Here is a 19384-nt window from a genome sequence, read left to right on the forward strand (position 1 = left end):
CACTCCCAGAATCCAGCCTTTGTTCTTGTGACACTTGATTTAATTTTGTAAGTGCAGAATCGGTAACACTGGAAAGAAAGAGCTGCAGCATACAGAGGAGAACACTTTTAATGCTACCTCATGACATATTTGTTCTGTGATTCTTTTGTAGCATGTACTGTATATCAAACCACAGAGAGCATATCAAATGACATTGCATCTCTGAGCTCAGTTATATTATATTGTAAGAGAAGGGACTTCAAGTCTGAATACTATAAAACCCTTCATACTAAACAGAACAGTGTAATACTTTCGACAGAGAAAATAAATACATAAAACTCCAAATGAAACTGTCTAATAAATGCTGTGTGGAGCAACAGGGTGCATGTATTAGAGGAATTAAGCCAATTTAAACTGTGCGGGGAGTACTCCACTTTCATATGTGCTCATCAGCTTCCACTGATTTCAATGGCAGTTGGATACATGCATCAAAGGGTAAAATTTGGCTCATAGCACTCACGTGGATTTGTTAACATAGGTTTATGACCTTCTAATGCTAGATTTTCTAAACTGTTAAGAACTCTATCCAGCTGTAAATAGCTGCGATGGCTGCTGTTGATCTAAGCCATTGAGCTCCACAGCTCTGGGGCCAAAATCACTGTGGGCATAATTGGAGGCAACTGATTGACCACTGATATCTGTAGAGTAGTGCCTACTTACTCTAGCAATGAATTTGGCATATGGGGGATAATCAGAAGTCTGAGGAGGAAACTATCCATTCCTTAGCAGGAGTTTTAACTGGGAATTGCAAACTGTCCGTATGAGAAGAGATTTCTCTGGGCCAAGTGTAACTCCACTGACTTCAGTGATCTCACAGCAGTAGTATATTCAACCCTGACCTCCACCCAGCACAATGACCATATAAGCAACTTTGTGAATATAGGGACTGACTCTCCTCCTAGTTACACAAGCATAAAACTGGCATAAATCCATTGAAGTCAGTAGAGTTACTCCTGATTTTACATTAATGTAACTGAGAGGAGAATTAGCCCATGATAGCCTAGATCATTGGCTGCAGTTGGGCAGCAATCACCACAGCAGAGGAGGCAGCATTGTAGATGTACATTTTGCACTCATGCCCTGATGCTGATCCAATGACTCAGCCAGTCTTCAATGTAAAATAGCAGAGCCTGGTGGATGTGTTCTACTTTAGCCCAGCAGTCAAAGATCCCAATGGGCCATTCTGGCATCTGGGGATTGCTGCAGAGCAGGATGCCTTAGTTATGTTCTCTTTTCTTCAGCCAGGCCTCCTTTGCCATGGGACTGGGAGGAGTGGGTGCAGAAATCTTCCAGTGGTCAGATCCAGTGGCTTTAGGGCAGTGTTGCACCACTAGGGTGGCATAACTCAGCTGTTTTGTGTCAGAGAATCAGGTCTGTGTATTTAAGAATGTAATAAAAATCTTTACACTTTAAAAGAAACAAAAACCTCACTGTTCATAAGCAGCATCTCATTTCTAAACCCCAGTCTCTCCTCTGGTTTAATTTCTTCCTCACAATACTACAGGACATTGGGCTAATTTATGTCTTGTTCACTTGTGAAATGTCACTATTAAATCACAAAAGTTCCCTCAAACCTGTGTGCCTCTGTTTTTATTAAAGTACTAGAGCTACTTTAGTGATTCTTCATGAAAATTAATTAAAACACATAAATTAATAAAATACAATTTTAAAATGGACTCCGCCGCTGAAATGTTATGTGGTATGCAAAGCCATAACCTAAATCGAATTCTTGTGTTGAGCTATAATCTCCTAAACATATAGTAGTGGTCTGTAATGGAAATTCTTAGAAACCCCATTGCTATATTATGCAATACATTTCGCTCTCAGCACACACAACCTGACAGGATATGTACTTTTTTGAATGGTCATTTCAATATTAATTCTATATGTTTGTGTATGTGTGTGCACACAAAATAAGAAGTAACTTCATTGTCATTGGAATTACACTTGTGTATAACCAATACAAGTGAGAGACGAGTCACATTTCATGTGCGGGTATACACTATAGCCTCAAGATTGCAAATTTACAACATATCTGAGTAATTTTAGCATGTGAATAGTGTCATTGAGTTCAATGGATTACTCACTTGTATATGCAGGATCAGTGCCTATCAGTGAAATCCTGTCTTTATTGAAGTTAATTACCAAACCATACAGATTTTATTCATAATTAAATTGGTTAGACATCAGCCATATGACTAATATTAGCTGGGTTTTTTTGTTTGTTTGAGTGGGGGTTGCTCTTACCTTCCTGAGACTCTGATACCATATTGCAGTGCAACACTGAACATATAGATGTTAAAAAGTCTGCCTCATATGGCTCTAGTGCAGTGGCTTTCAAACTTCTTTACTGGTGACCCCTTTCACATAGCAAGCCTCTGAGTGCGACCCCCCTTATAAATTAAAAACACTTTTAAATATATTTAACACCATTATAAATGCTGGAGCAAAGCGGGGTTTGGGGTGGAGGTTTACAACTTGCGACCCCCCATGTAATAACCTTGTGACCCCCTGACCCCAGCTTCAGAACCCCTGCACTAGTGTACCCAATCTCCTGGTTGAGGAATCAGCCAGCTCTGCCAATGTCTTCTGATGGGGAGAGGACTGCTCGACTGTTTCCCCGTCTGTGTCCTGCTAGGAAGAAAAACTAGCTGCTTCCTCTCATATGTCCTGCCCAAGTAGGGCTCATTGGTTGGTCTGACCCTGGTAGTCAACCAGCTCTTCTGGGAGGGGAAGCCAGGGATCAGCGGAGCCAGCTGGCTTTAGCAGATTTTATTCACTATACTCCCTTATCAGAATGTATGTGAATAAAGTTTTCTACCTAGAAACCGGTATGCTGAAATCCTTCATGGGCATAAAGATTTCAGTACACAGAGGTCTCTGTGTGGAAGTCTTTTATTCACTGAAGTTTTTATGCCCATAAAGACCTTAGAACATAAAAATCAAATGGGATAATAAAATCAATAGTGATTGTCTCCAGGGGGACATGAGCAGTTAAAAAAAACAATTGCCTTTATGTATAAACAATTACTGAGATTGTGCGTGCTGTGTCAAAATCAGCCTTGGTGTAATTCTTCTAAATTCAGTGGAGTCACATGAGAAATTAGATTGCTCCATTGTTCTCAGCCTTCAGTTTCAGACAATATCCAATAATCCAAGGAACTATTATTGTCAGCATTATTTTACTGTTAAAATAGCCACTCAGAGCCACTCTATATTTGTGTAAAATATAACACACATACTCACACACAAGCAGGGTAAGAGTATGGAGTAAAGTTACTATTTTAATATTAAAGATGTCATCTTCTTCTAAGTTCCTTTTGTGCACTTTAGAGTAATAAGCATTGCAACAGTATCAGAGGGGTAGCCATGTTAGTCTGAATCTGTAAAAAGCAACAGAGGGTCCTGTGGCACCTTTAAGACTAACAGAAGTATTGAGAGCATAAGCTTTCGTGGGTAAGAACCTCACTTCTTCAGATGCAAGTAATGGAAATTTCCAGAGGCAGGTATAAATCAGTATGGAGATAACGAGGTTAGTTCAATCAGGGAGGGTGAGGTGCTCTGCTAGCAGTTGAGGTGTGAACACCAAAGGAGGAGAAACTGCTTCTGTAGTTGGATAGCCATTCACAGTCTTTGTTTAATCCTGATCTGATGGTGTCAAATTTGCAAATGAACTGGAGCTCAGCAGTTTCTCTTTGGAGTCTGGTCCTGAAATTTTTTGCTGTAAGATGGCTACCTTTACATCTGCTATTGTGTGGCCAGGGAGGTTGAAGTGTTCTCCTACAGGTTTTTGTATATTGCCATTCCTGATATCTGACTTGTGTCCATTTATCCTCTTGCGTAGTGACTGTCCAGTTTGGCCAATGTACATAGCAGAGGGGCATTGCTGGCACATGATGGCATATATAACATTGGTGGACGTGCAGGTGAATGAGCCGGTGATGTTGTAGCTGATCTGGTTAGGTCCTGTGATGGTGTTGCTGGTGTAGATATGTGGGCAGAGTTGGCATCGAGGTTTGTTGCATGGGTTGGTTCCTGAGTTAGAGTTGTTATGGTGCGGTGCATGGTTGCTGGTGAGAATATGCTTAAGGTTGGCGGGTTGTCTGTGGGCGAGGACTGGCCTGCCTCCCAAGGTCTGTGAAAGTGAGGGATCATTGTCCAGGATGGGTTGTAGATCACTGATGATGCGTTGGAGAGGTTTAAGCTGAGGACTGTAGGTGCATTGCATTGCAACAGTCATCATTGCTATGGCCTTAATAGTATCGTCCTATGCATACAGTACCATTCCTCCAAAGGGCCCCAAAACATTTCCCAAATGATAGAGCAATAATAATACTTGCACTTTATAAATGTTTTCAAATCAATGCTCACAATCTCCCTGTGAAGTCAGTAGGTAAGTATTATTAGCCCCATTGTACCCAGGAAGTTGAAGCAGAGAGGTGAAATTATTTGCCCAAGGCCACAGACCCAGTGCAGGGCTGGGAGTAGAATTTGGGACCTCTTGACTGTTGTCTGTCTCTCCCCTTCTCTCCCCTCTCCCCCCCGCCCCCAGCTTTTTTTGAAACTGAACTGACCACAGCTGGAATGTGCGACCTCTGAAGTGGAAGATGGCAACTCTGTCTGCAAACATAAATTCTACGCATTGGTTTAGGATAGGGATTGGCAACCTTTGGCACGTGGCCTACCAGGGTAAGCACCCTGGTGGGCTGGGCCGGTTTGTTTACCTGCCGTGTCCGCAGGTTCGGCCGATTGCGGCTCCCACTCAGCCCGCGCTGCTTCCCGCAGCCCCCATTGGCCTGGGACGGTGAACCGCAGCTTATCCTGGCGGGCCGCGAGCCAAAGGTTGCCGATCCCTGGTTTAGGACGAGGAATACTGTGTCCAGTTGAAACTTCAGGAGGAATTTAGGCAGGTAGAATTAAATTAGCCAGATTAAACTCTGGCCAGGAGAACCGGGTAACAACCTGTTCTTGTGAAAGTGCATTGGAAAGTTAATGACCACAGGTGCTGATGACTTTGTTACTTCTCATCCAAAAGACAGTGGGCCTAGTTCTTAAATCTAATCTGATTTGCAGTGGTCCCCAGGAGCTAAGCAGACTTAAATCTGGCTGATTCAGCAGGTGGATGATTCCTTCAGTGTTGAGGGAATCCTCCAGTGGATTCGGATTGTTATAGTGCTCCTTTATGATCTCTGTGCCCTGGCATAGGAGCATGTATGGGGAAAAGGGGATCTTGACATGAGCATTGTGGCAACCTGGTGATCTCTGGCTGGTAAAACAGCCCCTAGAGGTATGTTGGCAACAGACCTGTTCAAAACTGTGCTGGTGACCAGGCCAGCCCTAGGACCGGGGCTGCAAAGCGGTCATTTGCTGTTTCTCCCCTAGTTGTGTCCAGTGCTCTTTGGGTACATCTCAGAAACTGGGCCAACACCTTTAGCAGCACAGTGTTGGGGCACTATATCAGTACTGATTCAGGGAGAAAAGTGCCATCCCCCATTTCTTAATGGACTGTGAGTGTACCTTCAGGAGCACCCTGTCCTGATTCTGCTTCATCATCAGACTGGAAAAGATCACAGATCAAAGTAGTGTAGCTGGTGGAAATGATTATTTCATTTAGCCCAAATCGTTTGTTAGTGTTAAGTACCAGGTCATTAACCATAAGAAATGTAAGCAGAGCCTTTTCAAACTTGACAAGGAGTGAACCTGATCCTGCAAACTCTTCTTGGTAGTTCCACTGACCTCAGTGTAATTACTCATGTAAGAACTACTCATGTGAGTAAGGTTTTGTTGGATTGTGCCTCTTATTTTTGTTGCCCTGAGGCTTAGGCAATGGGTTCATGTTCTTACAAATAAATTAATATAATTAAAGTAGCTGTTAACAGGAGAGAAATAGTAAGTAAAAGTGGACTGAAATTTGACCAAGCTATTCTTTTTCATTTTCTAGTGTCTGAACTACAGGAAGAAGGAATAAATGCCATTAATTTACCTCTCAGTCCAATTCCATTTGAACTAGATCCTGAGGACACGATGCTGGGTAATTCACAATAATTTTACATCTTAACATAAGAGCCTGATGTAAACTATAATGTTATAAATGTATAATTTTTGTAATAACTTTTTTTTAAACTCATAGAGGAAAATGAAGTCCGAACAATGATTGATCCAAATTCAAGAAGTGACCCCAAATTACAAGAGCTAATAAAGGTAATGGAAAGCATGCACACACTTTCAGATTTCACTGTAAAAAGAAAGCTAAACTATTTGTTCCTTTGACCTGACTTCTTTCATCTGAACACTTCAGAATACTGTACGAGCAATCAACAGTGCACATGTGATATTCTGGGGTTCAATCCAAACCAGTGAGGGCTTGTGTCACCGCCTGCCCTGTATCTCTGGGTGCTTAAATGCGTTGCTGCTGTGGCTCGCAGCCCTGACACCAACAGCCAGTAGACAAATACAGGAGACCAAGCAGGCAGTTTTGGTAAAATTTGGGACTGGGAGTGTGTTGGGGCCACCCTGCAAGTAGTAACCCAGGTTGGTAGAAGCCAGGGTGGGACTGCTTTGTTGTAGGCAGGTTGCTGGGGTCAAAGCACTAAACCAGGACTTCACAGTACACAGACACTCAGGGAAGTGTGTGCTGGCTGTTGGTGTCTGGGCTGTGAGCCACAGCAGCACAGCATTTAAGGCACCCAGAGTTACAGGGCAGGTGGTGACACAAGTTCTTGCTGGTTTGGGTTGAACCTCAAAATACGACAGCACGTGTTCTAATTCAGTAGGTAAAGTATCAATTTTTAGATGAGGTACAAAGCGGTTAAGTGATTTACCCAATGGTACAAAGCTAGTAGCAGAGTCTAGGATAGAACCCAGGAGTCCTGAATCCCAATCCCCCTCTAATCATAAGACTGCTCTGATTTCCTCTGTAGCTCCTTTCTCTATCTTATGCCAGGAGCATCAGTAAGTAGCTTTTTTAGAGGCTGACTTCAGTAACTTTCTCCTGTCACTAGGGGCCTGGTACAAAGCCCATTGAAATCAATGAAAAAGCATTGGCCTAAAAGGGCTTGCATTAGTCCCATATTCAGAGCTCTGTGCTACCCTGACCCTTCCTTCCAAGAAGGGTTAGATCAATATCTCCTCTGTGTCATGCACTCAATCACCATTGGTGTAACCAGCAAAAATTTCTTATCCCCTCCACACCATTTGCCATTGCAGCACTGGTGCTCTTTGCTGAGTGTTTGCTGTCGTTGTATAAAATGACATATGTTTTACATTGTAAATACACAATGCAGAATCCTGACAAATTTTGTGTTCCTCATATAGGTATTAATTGACTGGATTAATGATGTATTGGTAGGAGAAAGGATCATTGTGAAAGACCTTGCTGAAGACATGTATGATGGACAAGTATTACAGAAATTATTTGGTAAGAAACTATATATGTATATATATGCATGCTGTTGGTGCACTTTCAAGAAGTGGGCCACTTCCTAGTTCCTAGTTAGAAGAGGCTTGGTATCATTTTACATTTGTTGCACTAAAATGATATAAAAATAGCCCAGTGTTCTAAGACCCTTGAGCAATAGGCTGTATCCTGTAGTATAGAGAAAGCACAGTTTTCGCAACTACATTGTATTGTGTGTTACACTATAGTTGATAAAAAGAATATAATGCATACCTGGGGTGCTGGAGGCAGGGTTCTAGTCTTGGCAGCAAATCTCTCTCCAATTAAATGTATTATCTGCATGTGTGCTGTAGAAACTCAACTATGTGACAAGTGGAAACCAAGTTTGAAAGCGAGGGTATTTCCATTACAATGGTGGATGTTTTTAATCTGTGCTGGTTCCATAGTTTAGTTTATTCAAATCTCAAAGTCCCTCTGGAAAGTTGAAGTTTCTATCTGATTTGAGGTCTGATTTAATGTTAGTGAGGTAATGATACCCAGTGGGCTGCAAACTGAGCTTCAACTGAGAAAGGGAGAAAGAAAAGACTATGAAAGCAGAGCTGGCATGTAACTTAACTGTTGGCTTGGAAGCCACTTTCTTGGTGATTACAGTAAAATCCAGTATCTGAAACTTATCTTGAAACATTCTATGAGCAGTTCTAATAATGGTCAGGCAGACCAGGTCCATAAAGAGATTTTGCCTCTATGAATGATTAAGAAATTGAACACATCGTGATTCAATTAATATAGCTCTGTTCCTGTATTGGATCCATGTGGGCAGAGCCCCACTGACTTCTGTGCAATCCAAAAACATACATCAGACACAATCTAATTAATTTACTATAGATATTAATATTTCATTTACCTGGGCTTGATCCAGAGCCTGTTGAAGTCAGTACGAATCCTTCCACCAACTTTAACAGGCTTTGGATCAGCCCTATGAAGATTTAAGGCCCGGATCTCCCGGTGCTCATGCAAGAGGCCCATTGACTTCATGTGGATCCTTGCAGGAGTGGGCTGTTAGGCTCCATGCCTTCTCCCTTTGGAAGATTTGCCATTTACGTCAATGGACGCAAGTTAAACTCACAAGCTGAATATTTCTTTTGTGAAACTAAACTGATGGGCGATTAAGTGTTTTTTTTTGTGGTGGTGGTATCAGGGTGGTTTTATTGCTAAATTATCTTTAACTGTTAATCAGTGGTTGGGAGGAGCCTGGCAGTTTAACAAAACATTATCAAGCATTGTCTTTGCTAATAATGGTAATGGAGCCTGATTCTGCTCTTCCTTACACCTGTGCAGTTCCACTGACATCAGTACAGTTATTCCTGAATTCGGACAATTGGGCCCATTGGATTTTTTCCCATTGCTTACTATCAATTTCAAAAGCACCTTCAATAAGTTTGTTTTGAAATTACGTCTCCATTGATAATACAATGTGAGAGTTTAGGATGAAACATTCAGAGCAATGACTGGGAGTCAGAAGCTCCTGGGTTATAATTTTTGCTCTTGGTCAAGCCACTTATTTTCTCTGTACTTAATTTCACTGTATCAGTTTCTAAAACTGTAAAATGTGGATAATTATACTTGCCTACTTCACAGGAATGTTGTGAGGATTAATCAATTAATGTTGATAAAGCAATTTGCACATGAAAAGAACTACAGCATAGGAGTGATAAATATTATTAATAGCAATATTTATCTTTTTTTTTAAATAACAATTGCTTCTGACAAATTTCTGCTCAGTAAAAACTTTGCATTCAGATATTTCAGGATTGGAAATTATATTTATGGATGGAAATCATACAGTCATCTAAACCCTTATGCACATCCAAATTATTAGATAATTTCATAAATTATGGATGAAAGAACACTATTTAAATTAACCAATACATTTTGTTAAAATTGGGTTGATAAAATATCTTTAATCATCACTAAACTTGAAAATATGTTTGTGCCATTTTCTCATTACACAGACCTACTGTGCATTAAATTAATTAAAGTCCTTGTCTATACACATAACTTGCAATAGTTTCCAAAATTAGTTTTAAAAATTGATTTACTTAAACCACTGCAAATCCATGTATGGACTCACTTCCATTGGTTCACACCTGGCTTTTATTCATATTTCTTAAGGCAGTAATTCACTGAGGGAGAAGCTGTTGGTCTGGAGTGGACGAATCAAACCTTTTTAAGCATGATATTTGTCTCTATCGGGCTTGTTGCTCTGTAGCGCAATTCACTTCTGTGCAGAAGATCCCTCGTGGTAGAGCTGTGGAGGCAGCATCAGCATGTTTAACCCTGAGATGTGCTCTAGAAGGATTTGCATCCAACCCTTCACTACTTTAGACTAAAAAGTTAGGGGAAATAAGGGGAAAATGTGGGTGATATTGTTAGGATTCCAAAATGAGACTGGAAATCCCCTTAAGGGAAAAAGAGTATCCTTCGCTGAACAGGCTGAAAAATCAAGGGTTAATTTTAAAACTATGATGCCTGATATCTTCCAAAAATCCATTGGAACAGAATGTCTTCACATATATTACTCATGGTACCTAGGATTAAGGAGTAGACTGGCTGTTGTTGGTTTTTTTCTTCCATTATCACTTCAGAGAAACTTGAGAGTGAAAAACTGAATGTTGCTGAAGTCACACAGTCTGAAATTGCTCAGAAGCAGAAGTTACAGACAGTTCTTGAAAAGATTAATGAAACCCTTAAACTTCCTCCAAGGAGCATCAAGTGGACTGTTGACTGTGAGTTGCATGTTTCACAATGGAATGCTCGTTTGTTGATAGTATAGATAGTATAGTTCCCCACTGCAATTCATGAACATAGAATAGTACATCTACCAATTCCTGCCCTTCCTGGTGGTAGCTGCACAGTAAGGGGAGGATGAGAGGGAATTCAGCAACTTCTCTCTTCATTCTCTACTGATGCTCAACCTTTCAGAGCCAGATTTTCAAAACATGACATCTGTGCACTGAAATGTGCCTGCCTACCTGTTTGCATCTGCATTTACCATATGTATGCATGCAGCATGCATAAAGGCAATATTTAGGCACACAGATATCCTTTTGCACGTTATGTGCACGTAATGTGCTTGCTTACAGATTGCATACAGCTAGATTGGATCAAAGCCCACTGAATATATTTAGGGTGAAAATTTGGCTCTACTGAAGTCAATTGCAAAAACTTCTATTGATGTTAGTGGGGTCAGGATTTCACCCCCAGCCTTTAATGTATTAAAAAAAAAAAAGCCATATTAACAGCTAGCAATGCAGGAGGGGGCCACAGGATGATTTTGCCCATCCTGTGATCCTTTAAAGGGGCCTGTATTTCAGCTCAGCTCTTTCTGAAAACCAGGCCCCTTTAAAGTGTTTCAAGGTGGGCACCCAGAATCACAAGGTCATTCTTAAAAATCTTGGCCAATAGGTTTATAGCAGGTTTTTTTCTATCTTCTTCCCCCAACCTGAGCCATGTTCCCTTTCATCCCCAAAGTCCCATTGTCAGCACAGATCTATGGAGGTAAAAGAGGTAGGTATGAGGAGGCAGGGTGAACATTAAGCATAGCTGCCTTTCCCGCTCATCCTATCATACTTTTTGTCTTATAGTTTTCTTCCATTCCCTCCTGGCTCCTATACAGGGCCGGCTCCAGGCACCAGCCCAGCAAGCAGGTGCTTGGGGCGGCCAAGGGGAAGGGGCGGCACGTCGGGCTGTTTGGCGGCAATTCGGCAGCGGGTCCTGCCACCGAATTCCCGCCGAAGAAGAAAGCGGTGCGGTGGAGCTGCCACCGGAGTGCCGCTGATCGCAATTGCGACAGCGGCTTTTTTTTTTCCCCATCGCCGCTTGGGGCGGCAAAAACCCTGGAGCCGGTCCTGCTCCTATACTGCAGGATGTAGGGGGTGGGGGCAGGGTGGCCCTGTGATTGACTTGTCTTTGTTTTAATGTGTTACGGGTGTTTGTGAGTTTTAGTGCTAAGGTAGGAGATTGACAGCAGTGGCTCAGGCCAATTGTAGTGCAAGTAGATGCAAGTCAGTCTTCCCTATCCAGTTCTGCCAAAGCACCTCATTCTTGACAGTAGTATCCCCAACAAAGTTTGCCTTCTGTGCCAAATCATGTGGTGTTTTTGCAGAGAAATCTCTGGCACATGTTTGTGACTTAGATTAGAAATGACGGAGGAGAACATTTCATTGACTCTCTTACCATTTTATTTGTGTAATAACTTAGTAGTTATTGGTCAGTTTATGTATGGAAAATGTACAGCATTGTTTTGTAGCTGTCAACCATCATTTGAGAGCATTGCCCTAAGGAAGCCTAAAAATGCAGTGCAAATCTGGACACAAGCAAAAATAATAAGAAAGGAAGTACTAAAGTTAGAAATAGATTCCCCTTTGATGTCAGTGGGTTGATACTTGATTACAGCTTACCTACAGTAAGTCCTTTGATATCTTGTAATTCTTGCTAGTGTTAACTACCCATATGAAACCTGCTGAGAAAAAGCTAAAATAACAAGAACTATAACAAGTTCATGAGGAATGTTTGAGTCACTGAGTTTAGTAAGTTATTGCTTCAAGGCTTCAGCCAAAATAGGCTCATTTATCATCCTGCAGACATTGTGACACTTAAAAATGAATAAAGTGCATGTTATGAATACAAAAATATCTTTCTGATAGTTCATAAATTCATATTGAAATAAAGAGGATAAAGGACCAGCAAAGGAGTGCATAGACAGCTGTTTAAGCGGCCGTACATAAAATCTGGCTTTTGGATCAGGTTTAGATTTCCACCTTCCCAGGCCAATGGCATCCAGACATTGCAAAAGCAAAAATTTTTTTTTGCACTGCATTTCTACCACTAGCTGATTTATGGAAAGCAGGAAGGCAGTTGAAGAAAAGGTACCCTGATAGCAGCCTCCAGTGAGTCCAGATACCAAGGGGAAAAGTATCCCATATTCCCTGGTGTTCCTGCAAGCAAAAATAAATATTTTCCTTAGTTACTTTTCCTTATGTAACTTGTGGTTTTTAATATCTATTTCAGCTGTTCATGCAAAAAGTCTTGTAGCAATACTTCGTCTTTTGGTTGCATTGTCACAATATTTTCGGGCACCAATCAGACTCCCAGACCATGTGTCCATTCAGGTTGTTGTTGTCCAGGTAAGAGAAACATAACTCAGCTCCTGAAAATGATTTTGAAATTGATTGGTGAGTTTGTTGAAGAATGAACCTAATACACGTATGTGCAAGTGCATGTATGTGTGCACACGTGTGTTTTGCTGGCTGACAGTGCTTTACGCAAAAGGCAAAAGAACGAGTGTTATACCAGATTGAGCTGTGCCTCAGAATATTTTATTTTGATTGCAAAGTGGCCAGACTATGACATTAAGATGTATTAAATATTATTGTTGGAATGTATTTGTCTGTTTATCACACAGTATGATCTCTAGAGTTAATATTTATCTCATTTCTGACGATCTTCTCACTGCCCCTTCCTAGTGCAGATATTTAAATCAGCCCTTGCACTGAGTGATGAATTGTCACCCTTTATTAAATCCAAATCCATGTTAGGTGAATAAATATTCTTTTTCAGCCTTATATACACTAATCTAGTCTGATTACAAGTTTTGGCTCTTTCATAAAGAAACCATCAACTGGATTTTTCTGTGCCAATCACACTCCATATTAGAGCCCAATCTGCCTAAACTTTCCAGGCTCTTCTGTTTGTTATTTTTTTCCTACTAGACTCAATTCTATTTGTGCTTGCTATATTTTGTTCTGCTTCTTGCTATTGTCTACAAATCAGTTCTGCCTTTATTTTTCACAGCTTAGTAGCCTTTACCTTTTTTGTTTGTTTGTTTATGTTGCTTGCCTAGGTATCTCTTTGCAAGAAGGCATTATTTAGGCTCTCTTCAAATATGCATGACTTGAAGATCTATTAGGCAAATCTAAAAAATTAACAGCTCTTATTTCCACCATTCACATGTCAGAAAAGTTTTCAAATTTTGTAATTTCCTAATAAAGGAAGCTCAGGGGGAACTTCTGGCAGATATATCGCTGAAGGCTGCTAATCCTGCTCGTTGGCTTTAAAATTCCAGTTGGTGGGCTTTCTCCAAATATGATCAAAGTGACCCATGGTGAGACTCCACTGATGAGTGTAAGGCTTCAGAGGAAAATTACTTTCAATCAAACACTTTCCCTTCCTGATTTGGATGTTATACAAATATTAAAAGGACGAGTTTATCTCAAAGTGCTAATAACCACCATCCAAGAAGCCAAGAATGTATCTATCAGGTCATCCTTAGGAAAAGGACCAAATGGGGAGAGGGAAAAAATGTGAAAAATATATCCATAAGGAGCCAAATCTTGCATTCCTCTTTATTCTGACAAAACTCCCATTGAAGTCAATGGGCTTGTTTCTCCTCTTATGTAGCACAATGATGTAAATGAGGAGTAATTCTACTCAAGTCAATGGAGCTACATGACTATAAGGGTATGTCTTTTCTGCAATCACAGCTGATTCATGCAAAAAGCCTTGTATCGATACTTCATCTCTTTTGGTTGCATTCATAATAATTTTGAGCACCAGACTCCCTGACCATGTGTCCATTCAAATTGTTGTCCAGGTAAAGATAAACGTAACTTAACTCCTGGAAATATTTTTGAAATTGATTGATGAGTTTCTTGAAAAGTGAACCTAATACATGTATGTGTGCATGCTAGCTTTAATCTACCTAGCTTTGATCCCAGAGCAGTGAAGCAGCAGCTGCAACACGGGCTTCAGTTCAGGCTGTATAAGCCTGCATAGAACCCTGGGTAATTACTCAGGGAGCTAGCTCATGCTGAAGTACATGCTACTGTGGCTTCGCTGCTCTGGTACCTGAGTATCCCTACACAAGCTTTAATCATACGCTGTGACTGCACTATAGACATACCCTGAAAAGCATTGTTAAGTAGGGGACAGAATGAGAACCAGGTTTTGTTCCAGCACAGACCAAGCAGGACTGGGTCAATGTGCATGTTTCTCCTCTCTTACACTGCTGTAAATCAGGAGTAAGTGCACTGTGGCCAGTGGAGTTTCACTGGGATAGAATCAGTGCAATGTGGGAGGAGATTTAGCCCCACTGAGCCAGATCCAGTGTAAATCAGTGTAATTCCACTGAAGTCAATGCAGCTGCATCGATTTACAGCAGCTAAGGATCTGGCCCAGTATTTTTAGAATAATTCATCTTTGTTTTTTTATCCATGTGGTTATTTTATACACAGTGGGCCTGATTCTAAATTCCTTATGGACCTGCAATGCCCATTTGAGTGAAATGGAAGTTTCAAGGAACAATAAATGCAGCCTTAGGCCTTTTTTCACTGTTTACATTAGAAAGTCTAGTAGCTTCAAACCCTGATATATTCTGTAAAATAAGGTCATGGCAAGGAAAGCTCAATAGGCTGTAAGAGGCCTGTTTTTTAAATGCCACTGTTTGCAGTTTGATAAAGATAGAGGGAATGTGTGTGAGTGGAGGTGGGAGGGGGAATTGGAGAAAAAATACATTAAAAAGCCCTGAATGTGTTTCAGGTTTTTGTTATCGATTTTATACACACAACATATGAAGGTTGCAGTGTTGGCTGGGGTTAGTTTACTGAAATACAAATTTGTTTCTGACATAAATAACATGATAAAACCCAACTGGTAATCAGGACAGTGCTTATGAAAGAGTAATTTTAACCTAGATTTCCTTCCTTTGTTTTGCACAAAAGCTGTTAGCAATTAGAGTAATTAAAAATCTAGGTTATAAGCCGGTTTCTGAAAAATGATGCACTTGGATCTTCCCTGGTTCATTTCTGTATATTATTCTCCTTTCTCTCCTGTAGATTTTTTTTATTGACAGTATAGGTATCTTTTTTTTACATGCAGTGAGAGTACTGTTAAATTTCTGCTGAAGGGAGTGGGAGTGTTCAGGAAGAGCTGGATCATGCCTTAATTTTGCATTTCTTTATTCTGTATAATATTCAAATGATTATGGGGCAGATTGTGCCTAGCTTGCATGCAAGGGTTGTGGGAAGAGCATAAGAAACCTGGCGCCCATGCATAGTGCCCAAGCACATTAGTGGCTCTGCATTCCCCTTAGTGCAGGAACTGCTCCATTCTAGAACCCTATGGGACATGGTCTGGGCACAAAGAGCAGAGAGTATTGCAGCATCCTAAACATGGTACATCGGGTGCTTGGAAGCTCTACCAACTCTGAAACTCTGGGAAGGATTGAAGAGTTTTAAAGCAGCGTTGCCTACAGGCTCTCATTAAATCACTTGGACCCAAGAGCACTTCCAAAGATATATTCATTCTCTGAGGCTGCAGAATGGTTCCATACTTCAGCGTCATGGGGCAGATTATAAGAGCAGACATCACCAAGTTAAATTTATGGGGCCTAATCCTGCAGTTCTTGCATAGGCAAAACTCCTATTGACTTAGTGGGAGTTTTGTCTGAGTATGCACTGCAGCCTTGGGCCATAGTAAAGAAAACACTGCCAAAATGCTCAGTCAGGGAAAGGGGAAAACAGCAAATGATAGACAACACAACCACTTTTATTTTCAGATATCTTCTCCCCCACCCTCCAAGATATGTTTTAATACAGAAATGGCTTTTATAACAAGAAGGATCTGTGACTAGCTGGAGCTTGCATAGCCTGGAATGCAACCTTACAGTTATTACTGATTAGCGCCAGCAGAACTGTAAATGCATTAACTTCCAAAGGGTAGCTTGTATGTTAAAATTCATTGGTGTGAACACACATCCCTATTTGAAGGGAAGTCTCTGAACTGATACCTAATTCCCTGTGTCTTCAATAGAAGAGGATGAACTTTGGCCTTCATTTCAGCAATAAACTGTGATAAAAAAAATGTATGAGTTGATATCACGGGTACAAGCTTATTTCCGTTTTATGTCAAATAATGGAGTTTTGTAGAACTCAGAATGTTCAGTGGGAATGTATAGATTTTGATGGGAGAATGGCAAAAATATTTTGATTCAACAAAGTTGAAATGTGTCAATTAATTTAATTTGACTTATATTAAATATTAATTTTAATATTATATTTAGACATCATTGTATATGTATGTTATACATATACATACATATAACATATTTTACAGTATTTTAATATAATTTAAAAGTCAAAATTAAATTAATCAAAACAATAATGTCAAAATTAAAACTTTCAACACTATTGATATTAACTTTTTTGATGATCCCTAATCAAAATATTTTTAAAATTTTGTTTTGCTGATAATTTCAAATTTGGGGGGTTTTGTTCCCATTTGAAACAATTTCTTTAAATCGTCAGAATATAATGTGCAATGGAAATTCTAAAGCCCAACCAGCTCTATTTATATGGAAGAGCTGACAGGTCACATCCGTCAAAGGCAGCACAGAGTTTGAAAACAAGTTTTTTTTTAAATTTTGTGTCGTCCTGTGGAATTCGTAGTAGCCTTTTTAATGGCGTTACTGGGAAATGGGGGTAGGTTTTGAAACATCTTTGTTTATTTGAAATACCATTTTGGATGGTTAACTCTGAGTCAATAACATTGCTCCTGCTACCATTTTTTTTTAAATATTGTGTCACTTTCCATTTAATTCAGAGCAATCTACACAATGACAAATAACTTCTCCATCAGGATCAGCTATTAATGTACACAAGTGCTATATAAGGAGTCTACATGTTTAAAGTTCTTAAATTACTTTTTCAGAGGTCCATTCTCCAATTGCTACATTTGTAGGGTTGCCAACTTTGGTTGGATGAATATCTGGAGATTGCCTGATGTCTCTTTTCCCATTAGTTAATGGGGGATTTAGGTTCAGAACTCCCATTAACATTAATAGAAATTTTCTAGTTAGTGAAGTAATTGTTCTTAAACTGTACTAGAGAATGTTGTTTGGTCATGTCTTAGATTATTTTGCATACCTGCACAGGGAGTACAAGGACCCTGATTATCCCCCTGCATCACCATCCTACACAGAGGGGTGAACAACTGCCATCTTTTATGCTGCTACTCCCCTCAGGTGCAGACACTGGGCAAAGCCTGCGCTCCGTTCCCCCTTTCCCCTCATAATGCACCACTGCACCTCAGCTCTAGCACAGAGAGGGCCATAAATTGTACCAGCAAAAAAGGTTGTTTTCTGCCCTGGAGCAAGGGTGAGGAGCCAGATTGCAACTGCATCACAGTCATGTTCCTCCTCAGTTCCTGGGGCAATACAGCCATAGACTGCCCCTTACTTGCAGGGCCGGCTCTAGGCACCAGCAAAACAAGCTGGTGCTTGGGGCGACACATTTTTAGGGGCGGCATGGCCGGCGCCAGAATGCCGCCCCTAAAAATGTGCCCCGGCCGCCCTAGCTCACCTCCGCTGCTGCTGCCGCTCGCGCGCCGCTACTCGCCCTCCCTCCCAGGCTTGAGAGCCTGGGAGGGAGTGGGAGAAGCGGCGCCCACGCCGCGGCCACTCGGAGTCTCCCCCTCCCTCCCTAGGCTTGAGAGCCTGGGGGGAGGAGGCAGGGCTGGGGATTTGGGGAAGGGACGGAGTTGAGGCGGGGCCGGGGGTGGGGTAATTAAAAAATGGGGGGGGGGAGGCGGCCAAAATTGTTTTTGCTTGGGGCGGCAAAAATCCTAGAGCCGGCCCTGCTTACTCGGGCCGCATTTTAAGGTTTCAACCCAGCCCTAAATAATTGGGGCATTACACAGAAAAAATATGGTTTTTCAGTAATTTACACAGTGCTGCATGTCTCAGCAGCCATTATCTGAGCCATGTTTAATTAAGAGACATATACAAGCATCACTACAGTTTGTTTCTTTGTTTGCAGTTTTTTAATGTGTAACAACTCTTCCCCCAATATGAAGTTTTTAGCTAAGTGCAATTGGTACTTTCAACCAGAAATTAGAACTTATTTAGTACTTATTTAAATCTATAGTTACAAAACAAACAAACCTGGAACATACAAACCTGGGGGAGGGATATCTCAGTGGTTTGAGCATTGGCCTGCTAAACCCAGGGTTGTGAGTTCAATCCTTGAGGGGGCCATTTAGGGATCTGAGGCAAAAATCTGTCTGGGGATTGGTCCTGCTTTGAGCAGGGGGTTGGACTAGATGACCTCTTGAGGTCCCTTCCAATCCTGATATTCTATGATATATGACTTTCTCCACAAAACTAAATTTTATATATTTGTATAATGTCAGTTGATAGTAATATAATCAAACCAAGCCAAATCCTCATCCCACCATGCAGTCTGAGCAGCAGGACTCTGCATTGGGGTTGCCCATGCATCTCTTCTCTTCAAGCAAGGGAGTAGTAGCACACCTGCTTCACAGATACCACTGCCTCATTCCTAAGTAGCCACCATGACCACTGTACCCCTCTTTTTAGAGGGGGAATAATCAGTGTTCTTTGAAGTTGTTCTCCTCTAGACTCTTTCATGTAGTGGTCATGTGTGTGATCTTAGGACAAGTATAAAATTACTTTGACACTGCCTTGTGTGATGGAGAGTGGAGAATGGTGTAACACTCAGAGCTTGCCTGATTTTTCTTTTTGTACTACAAAATTTGACGACCGCCATTGATTAAAGTTAACAAAGAGAACACCGAGAGAGGCAATACATTCCTGAAATGTGTACTCCAAGGCCAAAATGGCAGTGATCAATGTAAGGGAAGGAACTGAGGAGACTAAGGCTGCTTCCTTTGCCAACTAACTCAGACTCTCTGACAGTCGGTCAACTCCTTAGCCAGTGTACAGCATTGAACACTAATTAGCACATGCAAGGGTCTTCCTGTATATTGGCTAGATCCATAAAACATTGAAGTAAAACTAACACTGACTTGGAATTTGGATCAGGCCCTGTATATTGTCCTTCATTTTGGAGTTTCTTCCCAAACAAACACAGCCTC

General features: G+C 41.0%; 1 protein-coding gene across 1 annotated transcript in view; it reads left to right on the plus strand.

Moving 5' to 3' along the window:
• Positions 1–19384, plus strand: part of PARVA (parvin alpha) — an 87391-nt gene that overhangs the window by 51955 nt on the left and 16052 nt on the right. The window contains exons 2-6 of the mRNA XM_024196860.2: positions 5981–6070; positions 6170–6240; positions 7354–7456; positions 10081–10221; positions 12506–12621. Of these exons, the coding sequence (XP_024052628.2) occupies positions 5981–6070; positions 6170–6240; positions 7354–7456; positions 10081–10221; positions 12506–12621 (521 nt within the window). The remainder of the gene's footprint in view (positions 1–5980; positions 6071–6169; positions 6241–7353; positions 7457–10080; positions 10222–12505; positions 12622–19384) is intronic.

The sequence above is a fragment of the Terrapene carolina genome, unplaced genomic scaffold, assembly GCF_002925995.2.
Source record: "Terrapene carolina triunguis isolate 2854851 unplaced genomic scaffold, T_m_triunguis-2.0 Scaffold96, whole genome shotgun sequence".
NCBI lineage: Eukaryota > Metazoa > Chordata > Testudines > Emydidae > Terrapene > Terrapene triunguis.